Here is a 13675-nt window from a genome sequence, read left to right on the forward strand (position 1 = left end):
CCCACAATACCCATTGGATAGGAGGCTGTGTGGGCTCCAGATCTTGTCATGCCATGAATCGAACCTGTACCATCCTGCCTGTAGCCCACTGTTATACTGACTGAGCTCCACGGACTCCTAAACTGGAGACAGTGGCATACAAAATTAAAAGCTCAGACAACCAAAAATACTTGACTCCTCAGAGCACATGAACTAGTTCGGGGAGAGGATAGAGAGTGCGGGATAGAACAGTCCATCGGACGACGTTATAAGAATAATTGTATTTGTGAGTGTAAAAGTGAGTGTCCAATAAACATATTCACGTTACCGCAAACCAACATAAATTTTCTTGCCACGTTACCTAGCAAACACGTGACAGTATTCACGTTTTCTTCCAATATATGAATATCTTCAGCACAGACAAGAAGCTGATGTGTCACATCTAGAGGCAGTACAAGCCTAGTTTCCTTGCACCATCTGAATGGCACATTCAAAAGTAAAGTTCAAAGGTACCTCCTCCTTTCACACCTGAAACCCCGCCTTCCTTTCTCTTTAGTGGTTCAAAACACATTCTAACTTGAGTGGAAAACATTTCTAGACAGGCTTTTCAGATATGCATGATTGTAAATGTCTCACAAGCCTATCTTTACGTGGAAATCCTTTTTCACAAATGCCACATTTGAAATTTGTATCAGTTCTATGTAATCTCTGATGAGTCCGAAAAGATCCTTTATGTGAAAAACTTTTGCCACAAGTGAAACATTTGAAAGACTTGTCACCTGTATGGGACACTTCATGTGTGAGCAGATTTCGTTTCCATGAGAATGCTTTTCCACAAACAGCACATTTGAAAGGCTTGTCACCTGTATGAATTTTCTGATGACTCATGAGGTTCCCTTTCCATATGAATGTTTTTCCACACGTAAAACATTTGAAGGGTCTGTCACCTGTATGTGCTTGCTGGTGTGTTACAAGTCGTGCTTTCCATGAGAATTCTTTTCCACAAACAAGGCATCTGAAAGGCTTATGGCCTGTATGTGCTACTTGATGTGCCATACAATTTCTTTGACATGAATATCTTTTCCCACAAATGCCACATTTGAAAGGCCTTTCACCTGTGTGGGTTCTCTGATGTATCAAAAGACGTGATCTGCGTAAGAATGGTTTCCCACAAGTAGAACACATGAAACACCTTTCACTTGTATGAGTTCCCTGATGTCTCACAAGATTTTTTGGACGTGAATATCCTTTCCCACAAATGTCACAACTGAAAGGTGCGTCACCCGTATGTCTTCGCTGATGAATCACAAAATCTGGATGCCGTGAATACTGTTTCCCACATGTGGAACATCTGAAATGTGTGTCCTTATGTTTCACATGCAATTCACTTTGTGAAGGCTGCACACCACTAACATCATGCTTGAATGAAGTGTCTGTGACGTGCGTTTGGCAGTGTTCAGTGAGATGCTGATGTGATGGGAACCCTTCCTTGCATATGTCACAACTCCAAACATTACCTATCTTCTTCATGATAGAGGATCCATCTTCAATCGCTGGCTTCTTGTCACTGCAAAGCAAGTGTTTCCTCTCATCAGTCATACCCAGGCAAGTTTCAAACGTTCAAGTGATAACTCCAACCCACACTTAGCGTCACACAGCATAACCTTCAGACATTTGTTGATCAGATTCTAGTTTTTGCATAATTCAACTTACATTTGTATCACAGGCAGGAATGTGAGTCTTGGTATGGAGGTAGTCACAAAACAAAAACATGAAGCAGTGTGCTTGTAAAACATACTTGAGGGAACATCATAATTAAACTGTGGTATACATAGTTTCTCATCATCAGTGCACACTTGCTAGATTTTGTTTTCAGCATAAAACGGGAACCAAAATACTTTATTTTGCATCCGCAGGCATCGGTCACATGTGTTGGGACTGCAAGTCTGCGACTGATCATCTGTGATTCTCAGCTGCAGGTCACAGACAGATCATCACTGATTGTAATAACACTAGAGCAACAAATTAAATAGGGAGAAACAGATGTGTCACATGACTCAGGAGCAAATGGGAGTGCCCTGAGGTGTAATTTTCTTGTGTAGGTTATTTAACAACACTCTACAGCGCTGTGTGATAGATAGCATGAAAGCTGAATTGGAAAAGATTTAGAAGGAAGAAGTTTTGGCCTAATCAAGGCAATTCACTGAAAGCTGGTACTGAATATGATTTCATAAAGACACTTCCAAGAGAGGAGCTGGAATAACTATTTGGATATGTTGGCCAAGACACTCTACGGACACGGAGAGGGGGCTGTGTTTAAAGCAACACTGTAACTCCATCTGGGCAGTCAATAGGAGAGAGCGAAATGGTGACAGTGGCACATGAAGTTGAAACCTCATCACACACATTATTTCTTACTGAAAACCGCCATAACACAACAATCAATAATACACGTAAGTGGCTCTAGGAGATACTTGTGCTACATGTTTTGGCCTTCAGAAAGCTATTGTCAGGCAAATACAGTAAACTTTTCTATATTGAACTGAATTACATGTATTAATGATTGTTGTGTTATGACGGTTTTCAGAAAGTGGAGAGTGGCGGGGTGATGACTCGCCTATTACGCGAGCGCTACGTTACCGCCACGTGCCGCTGGGGAGGTAGGGGTCCTCAGTTGCACAACATGTCACAATATTGTACATAACAGGATGCATTCACTGTAAACTCATTGCAAACATCTGGCAGAAATTCCCACGAAGACAACCAAAAAGAAAACTGAACTAGTTCAGGGAGTGGTATTGGTCAGAACACTAGGAGTGGACAGAAGTAGGAAGGGTGTTGGCAGCAGTCTAAACACAAGTCAAAAATAAAATACACTACCCATGCCAAATAACATGCGTCCATAACATTCACTGGGTTGAGACAGGGAACCTTAAACGCACGGGGTACTATTATGTGCACATAAGCAGAACACAAGGGTGGCATACAGGAAGGAACTACAGCTCCAGACTCCCTTGATCTGGGCAGTGGATTGAACGAGTGGTGCCAGTGATGATGAGGACGGGACTGATATCAAGTGTGAAGATGCTTGTGAACTTTCCTTCACCAGTCATGTGACATCATTAAGTTGGAGGATAACACACTGCCACATGTCACACCTGATATGCACTCTATCTGAATTTTTCCCACATGTAATGAATCTCAAAGGCTTTGCTATCAGTGTGTGTTCCTTGATAGCTCATGAGACTTCCATTATCTGATAACTGTTTCCCACAAGTGATGCATGTCATTTGTGTATCACATGTATGAATTCTCTGATGACTCAAAAATGTTATTTCTGTTTCCACAAGTAAAGCAATTGAAGGGCTTTTTATCTGTATGTGTTCCTTGATGTGTCACACAGGACTTGCTCTACATGAAAATCCTTTTCCAGCATACACATCACATTTCAATTGCCTTCCACTTCAATGTACTGTCTGATGTCTTACACACTTAGCTCTCTGTAAGGACTGTTTCCAACAAGCAGAACTTCTGAATGTCTCTCTAAAGCAAGTGTGTTCCGCGACAACGAATTTTATCAACGCAAATTTCAGACTTTCACCCACAAAGCATTTAGCATCCATCGTTCAAGGCAACACCGTCAGAACTAAGACTCACAGTTATCAACATTCGGTGGAATGTTCATACATATGTATAGTAAAATTTAGCTTTTGATATTTTTGTTTATATAATTCAATTTATAATCGTAATGGAGCTAGGAATGTAAGATTCTGTATGGACATAAATTATACATCGAAATATAAATCAGTGTGTGTCACTGTGCTGATACTGTGCTTGCATGTGTCCACTGTCAGTATACTCACCTCTCATGAATCTCATCTGTCATTTCTTCACTTGGAAGTTCAGCAGTCTCACTAGAATCACAAGACTCTTTCTGAAATACAAACAGACTAGTTCAGTTTTGCAGGAAGAAGTCTGCGCCCCTTTACCTGAGCAGATGGGATGTGCCCCACGTACATTTATGCTTCAGCGCAAGATGACGCCGCTTAATGGCATGGCATGTAAATGGGGACTCTTAACAAATATTCTTAATAAATTTGAAAGTTATGTAGTTTAAATTTGAGAAGTTGCATAGAGAACAAATTACAGACATTGAGGCAGGCAAGATTATTAGTAACACCAAAATTAATTTTGAGCTACCAACCTCAAACATTTTGGAGGGGGGGGGGAACGAATTACAGGAAAATGAAAGGGGGGATCTCTAAGAAATGGCAGCCAAGTCATATTTGGATGGTGCTCAGATCAGTGTAATCTAATGATGACTGAACATAAAAGTTATCGAGAATGAATTCAAAAAGAAAAATGCAGCAAGTCGTCAGATGTGTTTGTCACACAAAGCAGGTCCTTATTCATGTTAAATAAAAACAGGACTCACCTGGCTTTCAGACTTCACTGCTGGGAAAGTTATGACAGGACTCATCTCTTCCTTTACATCAATCAGGTCATCATAACTGTCAGCAGACACCATCCCTGTCTCACTGTCCCCGTCGGTTTCTGCCTTCACACAGTCCAGGTCTCGCTATGAGAACACAATACTGGTAAGTACCAATTCATGGCATTACATAAACAGGTACACTTAAACAGCCATCTGCTACCTAAAAAGGTAAAATTTAAAATACACACGCAATGGCAACTTGAGTTGTAGTTATTATATGCGAGTGTGACTTAAGGGACAAACACAAAATGAAGATCTTTTGAAAACTGAACGCTGAGAATAATATTTGGATGTAAGAGGGATGAAGTAACGGGTGGGAGGTCCTTACCAAATACTAAAATGATCAAATCAGGGAGTAATGAAATGGACATGACATGTAGCATGCATGGAAGTGCACACAAAGGTATGGTAGAAAGACCTGTAGGAAAGAGACCACTAAGAAAACCTAGGCATAAATGAGATGATAATATTAATATGATTGATTGATTGATTGATTTATTTCGTCACTGTAGATCATTGTACATGATATATGACAAGTCAAGTTAATTCTGAATATTAACAATTTGATATATAAGTAGATTAAAATTACAATAGTTACAATTTTTTACTGCTGATTACAATTTAGAATTAGTTAGATATTCTTATTTGTGGAGAATTTGATGGAATGAACGATTTGAAAGAAATCGGATGGTGAGTGCAGACTGGATTCAGCACTCTAAAGGTGAGGAGGGACCAGTGGTGGCCTCTTGTGAACATGGCAGTGAACTTTCAGAGTTCCATAGAATTCTGATAATACATACCTTGAATAGCTCAGCAACTATCAGCTAGTCAAGAATGGGTTAGCGACAAGGAATTCGTTTTGGCAGTAATGGGTTTATAGGCACTTAAGCTGCTAACATTGTTTGCAGGTGTCTATTGTTTATTATATATATATATATAGTGACGTGTTGCGCAATGGAGGACACCCCTCCCTCCCCAGCGGTACGTGGCGGCATTGTAGCGCTGTCATTACTATGGTACTAGGCAAGTCAACACCCCGCCCCTCTCCCCGCGGTGACGTAACATGCAACGCCGCAATTGCTATGTACCTGTAAACAACTCCCAACAGCGTTGCTACATAACAGGCAGACACTGCGACTATATAAGGGAACTACACAGCCGCTGAAGGCAGTTAAAGTGTATCAGCCAAAGTGAGTTCTCAAGTCAGCAGGGAACGAGTTAGTGTGAGATCAGGAGTGACACAGTTGAAGTATAGCAGCAGTCGCGGAAAGAAGAACCGACGTGTGTGTAATTGTGTAATTGGGAGTGTGTGATACAGTGAACTTGTATAGTTCCCATATCGAAATTAATATGTGTAGACCACTGAGGACAGAGTGAATTGATTATTGCGAATAGGGTTATAAAGTGTGAAACCCCGCAACAGTGTTGTAATTAATTGTAGCTGATACTGGTAGATTGTTAAATAAACCAATTAACAATCTGAACGGCGTCTTCAGTAACTAAACACGTTACAATATATATCTTATCTGGAGATAGGGGCTAGCTCTATCTATTGGACCCAAGTAAGTAGGTTTTACCCGAGGACGGGGACAGAATCCAGTCTCCGAAACACTGTGTTTTAAAACAAAAACAGGACTGCATGTGAATGTCACATGAGAGTCATGACAGGTTGGCAACACTTGTTTCACACATTATACACATAACTGGGTGAATCACGCAACTTCAAATGTAGCATAATGCTGTCAACAACATTGGCGCAGGAAGACAGACAAAGCATAATCTTAGAATTGGTCGCCAACACATCCATAAGGTCCAGATTTTTGGTTCTGTTTTCAAAAAGTTTGGTTTTGGTTTTTATTTTACAAATGCCGCAGCACTAACATGGCGGTAAACTTGTAAAGTTACCGGGGTCACCCATTAATACGAAAGTACCAAGTTTTCAGTTATCCTCAGTGTTTTATTTTCATCTGCCATTCACGGATAATAGGGAGACAGAATTTCTGCATCCTTTAGCTACTTTGTGGCAGTTGGCTTCCATTTCCAAATGCATGTGCTAATGGGCTATGAATATAACAGTCTGTGAAACTCACAGTGAAGATTTAACGACAACCCCATGTGAAAATCCATACGAGGGGTTAAAATTATGTAACGATGCACTTTGTCTCTTCATCTGAATATAGTCAGTCAATATTATTAACAACTTTCATATCTTAAAAGTTTCTGATGAAGAGAATTGTCTCATAACAAGTTAATTAAAATATTCACTGACAAAATTCATTCATTTCCTTTATTTTCCATATATCCATACAGGTAACAAACCTAGGATGTGGAAATGGTCCCTTTGAAAATAGATATATCAAGATACATATACAAAATTACATCAGTCACATAATTAAAATATTAATCAATTAACATAATAATATAGAATAGAAAATTTTAATAAGATGGTCTCATGTGTTTAAAAAATTTACTCTGCTGTCAATTTCTTCATAAACACAGTTATGATTTGTTGTTAGTTGTCATTCTCTGAGCTTGGGTGCTCAGTTATGCCTGTGAAATGTTCCTAACAAGGAAAACACAACTCACCTCACTTTCAGGCTTCACTGACGGGAATGTTATTAAGAGAGGATCCACTTCCTCCTTCGTATCAGTCCAGTTACAGTAACTGTCAGCAGACACCATGACTGTCTCATCATCTGCATGGGATTCTGCCTTTATGGTGTCCATGTCTCTCTGTAAGAACACAACAAAGTAAAACAGACTTATTTGGTCCACATATTTACTTACTTACGGAGCTGAGCCCTTCTTGAGGAGCCGCCAATTCTGCAGCTACTCAGGAATTTCCCAGCATCTTATGGAACCCGAAGGTTCATTACCGTGTTCACAAGAGCCCTTCACTGGTCCCTATCCTGAGTCAGATCAATTCAATCCATACCATCCCCCCCCCCCTCTCTCTCTCTTTCTAAGATCCATTGTAATATTGTCCACCCACCTATGCCTTGGTCTCCCTGGTGGGTTCTTTCCTTCTGGCTTTCTCACCAATATCCTATATGCAGCCCTCGTCTCCCCCATTTGTGCTATATGCCCTGCCCACTTCATCCTCCTTGACTTGATCATTCTAATTACACCTGGAGAAGAGTACAAGTTATGAAGCTCCTCATTATGCAGTTTTCTCCAACCTCCTGTCACTTCATCCCTCTTTGGTCCAAATATTCTCAACACTCTCAGTCTGCATTCCTCCCTTAATGTCAGAGATCAGGTTTCACACCCATACAGAACCACAGGCAAAATTACAGTTTTGTATATTCTAATTTTTATGTTTTTTGACAGCAGACGAGAAGAGAAAAGGTTCTGGACTGAATGGTAGCAAGCATTGCCCGAGTTCAGTATCCTCTTAATTTATTTTGTCCACAAATCCTCCTTTAAAAGAAGACAAACTCTGCAACATGAGGAAGTATGCTTATTCTACTCTGTTGATGAATACCTATTGTCTAGAAAATAGCTTATGTATCTTTAATGGCCTTGTGTGTAGTCACTGTGTATTCTTGGTTTTTCTTGTGTCACAACTCCATCGGGACTGTACATGTGTCTTGTATTTACATGACATATTCCACATCCTACAGTCATTTTGACTAATTATAGATCCATGGAATGTAATGTAATGTAATTTAAAGTCTCACCTTCAAACCTGAGACACCATATCAGAAGAAAAAAGTAAATGGTGACATGTTACTAACATGTAATCCAAAATAATTAGTGTGATGACTATGGTTTTCTGGGTTGTATCACCATGTGCTTCAGAGCCGAAGGCAACGCATTCTTGCGGCACTTTGGGCTTTCTCCATTATTCTGCCGCAATACAACCCAGAAAATAAATCTAACAGTTTATATATTTCGTTATGAATCTTATAACAGTTAAGAATTTTGAGTACTTCAAATTTTCTAAATGCAGTGTAAAGTACAATACATGGTCATGAAACAAGAAATTATTCATTTTCTACTTAAACATTCATGGGCACCACCACCACCCACATTTCCTGGAAGGGGCAACCAGAAAATTTGCATACAAACTTACTTTAAGCCACTTCAAACTATTTTTACTCATTTCGCCAGAGCACGGGCAATCAGATATATTTTTTTAATATTCTAGATCTTTTTTATTGAAAATGTTTCCCCCCCCCAATTTTGATTCTTTAAGAAAAATCCAAGGTGGGAGATGCTTAAGTTGCCCCCTTTCCTTACTGGCACCCATGGAAACATTTCTTATTTGTCAATTCTGCAGGGTTGTGACAATTGTGAACTACAACCAGGATTAACAAGTTTCTGGACTCTGTACATTGTCTGGCACCTGAAAGAATACAAAGTACTCAGTGGTGGACACAATCCAGAAACATAACATGCAACATGTATCAGAACTTGTCATAATTTGCAGTTAAAGTGACGTCCTAAGATTATTTCTGGGGAGGATCGGATATTCTGTAGCATGCATACTTGGAAGAAAGGTTTCTTTCTCTTCAAGACTTGGTGCACATTCGGGCTGCGCCATAGCTCAAGCGGTTAGTCGTTGGCTTCCCACCGTGGCGGCCCTGGTTCGATCAAGGGGGATTTGTGGTGGACAAAGTGGCGCTGGGGCAGGTTTTCTCTGAGCACTTCTGTTTCCCCTGCCAATCTTCATTCCACCAACTGCTCCACAATCACCCTCACCTATCATCTGGGGCTGGTAGAATAGGCCAGGAGTGGCCGCAGTACAAGGGACTTAGTGTACATTTTCTGCTTAATCTGGCTGCTGGTTATCAAACTTATAGTTCAGAAACCGGGATTCTGAAAGTGTTATTTTTTGTTACTTTCTAACACACAAATGATTTATTACAAACGCTGATGGCTGTTTAATTTTCTTCCATTAATTCTTCGCTTGTGATTAGAACTCAACGTTGTCTTTAGACTGTTATCATGTACCTGTAATTTTTACGCACACCAAAACTTTATAATTATAGTATATAATTTTATATAGCAACGGGAGCACGTGCCTCTGCCTTCCTTGGATTTGGGGGGAAATGAAACTAGTAAAAAGAGTGGCCACATATTCCGCATACACATAGTGTGACAACACTTACGTACCTAGTAGCGAACACGTCACCCATACATTCCCAAACGTCAGCACTGCTGAAATGCGTTTCGAAAGGGATAAGCCACACGCCCGAAGCGCCCGAACCTAACCACAATGTTCCTTGCGGAAGTACGTATGACACCTATACCCTGAGTTCACATGACGAAACTCATTTCACAGCTGCGACCGCTTTCATGTCATTTTGAACGTAATTGGGCTTTCTCCCTTTCATTCTGACCAACAAATATTGTATTTTCTTGTGGGTTGGAAATTCCGTCGTCCCCTACGACGTATTTACTTCCGACGGGTCAGACAAGGCGGGAAATTTTAAACTTGCTGCAGCCACCAAAAATTAAAATTATTTTTAATGTCTCTCTATCCATGCTGCAATATAGAGAGACACAACTGTAGGGCGATTCGTAATACTATCCTTGAACAGCGTGGTTAATGAGGTTCCCTATTGTCTCACCAATTGTTTGTTACCTAAATTTGTGGTATTTTAAAAGTTATGATTGATATTAAGTCAGTCTATTATAAATTTTATATTTTAATTGTGGTATTATTGCATGTGGCATAATCCTGTCTTGCTTGTTTTGTTTTGTTTTGTATCTTGTAACACACATGTATGTATATGTAATTGACTTGTTTTATTATCCCTTGGCTTGTTAAAGCCAAGTGGGATTAATAACGTGAGTAAGTTATTCTTAATGTATGTTTATTTTTATTAGATTCTTTTACCTTACATTATTATTTATGTTTATTGATTGATGTATATGATTTTGATCTTGTATATGCATATTGATATCTGTATTCAAAGGACAATTTCCACATCCTGGTTTTTTAACTTGTAGGGATATATATGGAAAATAAATGGACAATGAACAATGAACAATGAACAAACTGCACAGAGGTTGGGTGGAACTTAAAGCTCCAGTTTATATTCGTCAAGGTCTATTAACATATCTTATTATTTTGCTCTATAAATCATGCGTTTCTACACCAGTGCTGAAACTGTGGCTTACTGTAAGAAAAATTACCAGAACTAGAAACTTAACATTTTGTTTACTGACAGCAAGGTAACTGAGAGGCTTGATCATGCCACAGGCCAATTGGAGAACAGTGTCACTGCTGAGATTATAGTATTTTAGGATGTGACGCAGTGTAGACTGATGGGTAGGCGCCACAAGTTGAAACCAAGCACTAACACTACACACGACATCGACATTTTCTGGTTTCCAGAAATGAGGTTAGTTGACAATGATCGAGCACTCCTTGTATCGATACCGCTTTGTAGCTTCTGTCAATGTTCCCCATCTCCACGCCGTACTGCTTCTATCCGAGCATTTGTTGGCGTGTCATGAACAAAATTACCAGTAAAAGCCATTCCGATATTACATCGTCTCAAATCCAGTAAGTTCTGCACGTTTGTGACGCCCCCTCCAACCGATATCTGGAAAGTTGCAGGTGCAGTACGGCCGGAGCTGTGGGCGAAATGGCCTCCTGGCACAACTGCATTAGAGTTTGGTTCTGGACCGCAAGAGTTCTCCAGTTTAGTCAACAAGGAATCAGAACACCTCAGGTACCCTGATGCACTGTCCATTGCAGGTTGTCCACAGGTTTCCGTGACTGGGGAATACGTCGAGTAGAATGGTCAAGGATGTCCAGTTTTGCAGCCGTTAAGGCGGCGTAGTCCCGAAAGCCGAAGTCATGTAATATATTTCACTGTCCATTTAAGACAAGGAATGAAAATTTCATGCAGCAGACATGAACATAGGACTCCCGACGTTTCTGTTATACAGTATATTCCACTCATTCAGACTTCTATAAAATCCTGGGTAAAGCTGTCCCTGTGCTTAACTAATTGAGCACTACGCCATGAAGACGAATGGGGAAGTGGAGGAGGTATAACTCCACGTATTCTTGACTTCGACACTAGTCGTAGGGGAGTGGTCAGCTTCACGCCCCGGTTACTTTGCCCCCGAGGAAATAGGTTCTGCTACCGATTGGATAGGAGGTTCAGTGGACATCGGAGCTGGTCTGGACGACGTGGAGATGAGAAAATGTTGTGCCTACCGGGACTCGAGCTCCGACCCTTCGGCCGCTATACCGACTGCCCCATCGTCTACACCGCTGGAAGAGATGTGAATGATGACACTTACTAGGATTGTCATCGGCAGTAGTATGACGGCCAGAGCTGCCAGATGGATCCGATGGGCCCTGTTACAGTGTCCAGGTTCGCCGTTGGATACGCTTGCAGCTTCTGGTTGAGGGCAGGCAGTGTGGCGTCTCTCACTGTCAGGGTTCCGAAGGATTTCACTTTACACCGTTCGATATTATTTTACTGCTACTATGCCGCCACGTCACAGTCATTGTTGCCGTTACTTAACCTCAAATTTGGACGTTTACACAAATGTCATGACATATTTTACGAAATTCCGTTCAGTGATTCTGAAATTATTTCATATGTACAGACGGACGGTCAGAACAATTTTATTAGACGCTTCACAGGGGCGCGGAAGCGCGCGCGCAAAAAAAGAAACAGTTTCACTGCCAGTTCTGTGTTTCTTACTGTGGCCGTAATATGGAACATATGGAACGTCCAAAGATACTATGAAGTACACTCTGCGATCTTGCCAGTGTGTACGGTAGCCACGGCTGTTAAAGCGATGCGCAAATGTTGCGGTGGAGTTCCCAGGTGCGATTGTAATCCTCATTCCCAATCCTTTTATCTTTTTCGAATTTACTTTGTCATATGTCAGAAAGTACTGTGACAATGGCAAACATCGGTTTCGAAACTATGACAGATTTACACGTTTTCAGGCCTCCAGTTCCCCCCCCCCCCTCCGGAATACGAGGACGAAGTTTTGGAATGTATGTTTCCGCCTTACGTGCGTCTTCGTAGCTTTTCCTTCGTATTCCGTATTGAGAGCCTATTCGTCGCCCCTGTAGGCATGAACATTCTAGTTCGTAAAATTTGGGCCCATAAAACAAAATAATGATATTCTGGAAAATGGGTATAACGGTTTTCATTAAATTTCAATGCTTTTTGGAGACAGTTTTCCTGAATATAACTGCACGGGCGACATCTTCAGGGAAATAACAGCGGAGCAGGAGGGGCCCAAACGGGATTAACGGTCGGGTGGATTTAGTTACTGCTCGCAAGTCAGCTGCCAGCAAGAAGCGCCAGTACCGCGGACCTCTCAGAGAACACCCACATTCACTCCGTGCTCTTGCCAGAACGTACAGTAACCACGTGCGGCTGTTAAAACGATGCAAAGTGTTGTGGCAGGTTTTTTGAGTGCATTTCAAATTCATATTCTTTTAGTTACATGAGTATAGGCCGCCCCATAGCTGAAGCGGTTAGTTGCTGGCTTCCCACTGCGGTGGCCCTGGTTCGATCCCGGGTCTGGTCAAGTGGGATTTGTGGTAGACAAAATGGTGCTGGGGCAGGTTTCCTCCGAATACTTCGGTTTCCCCTGCCAATCTTCATTCCACCAAATTCTCCATCATCATAATCACCCGGGGCAGGTACAGTAGGCCAATCAGTGGCCGCCGTGCCGAGTGGACCCAGTTGGACTCCACCCCCAACTAACCTAATTAGATGAGTATACTTTAATTTCTTAATTTGAATGTCATTTCTCCTTTAAATTTGTTGATGCTGTGTAGTGACATTGACAGGGTCACATGGCGGAAGTTAGAAAGAGACAAGTGTGTGAAAGAGGAAAATGCACACCGTACAAGAAGAGTCATTGGGGTGGGGAGGGGGGGGTAGTGCGGCCGTGAACATTCACGCCGCCGGCCTTGTGAGGCTGACACAACACTCAGCGCTTCTCTGTGACGTAGTGCACTAATCGACTTGTCGGCCTTGCAAACGGAAACGCGCGCACGAGCTCCACGTAGCAGTCCTTGAGAAACTGATTGTCGCTCAGCTGTTGGAGCGAAATCACCCTGACATGGGTGACTTAATATCCGGCGTCTTGTGACTTGTTTTCAGGGGGCACCCGGTTCGAATGTCAGCCACGACACTCACTATCCTGACACGGGTTTCTTGTGGGTTTCCTCAGTCTGCTACCTTTCCTGCTTTCCCCCCCCCC

General features: G+C 41.6%; 1 protein-coding gene across 4 annotated transcripts in view; it reads right to left on the reverse strand.

Annotated features, from left to right (window-relative positions):
• Positions 1-316: 316 nt before the first annotated feature.
• The window catches only part of LOC111864840 (zinc finger protein OZF-like), a 24814-nt gene continuing 11455 nt past the window's right edge, over positions 317-13675 (reverse strand). For 2 of the 4 annotated variants that reach the window (XM_023852379.1, XM_023852382.2), the window contains exons 2-5: positions 7061-7207; positions 4415-4558; positions 3843-3913; positions 317-1546 (exon numbers count right to left, since the gene is read on the reverse strand). In XM_023852379.1, coding sequence (XP_023708147.1) covers positions 574-1546; positions 3843-3913; positions 4415-4558; positions 7061-7207 — 1335 coding nt within the window. In that variant the 3' untranslated portion in view covers positions 317-573. Of the gene's footprint in view, positions 1547-3842; positions 3914-4414; positions 4559-7060; positions 7208-9592; positions 9959-11740; positions 12905-13675 lie in introns of those variants that run through there. The other 2 variants (XM_023852380.2, XM_023852381.2) reach the window with 2 other exon arrangements.

The sequence above is a fragment of the Cryptotermes secundus genome, unplaced genomic scaffold, assembly GCF_002891405.2.
Source record: "Cryptotermes secundus unplaced genomic scaffold, Csec_1.0 scaffold1850, whole genome shotgun sequence".
NCBI classification, from domain to species: Eukaryota; Metazoa; Arthropoda; class Insecta; order Blattodea; family Kalotermitidae; genus Cryptotermes; species Cryptotermes secundus.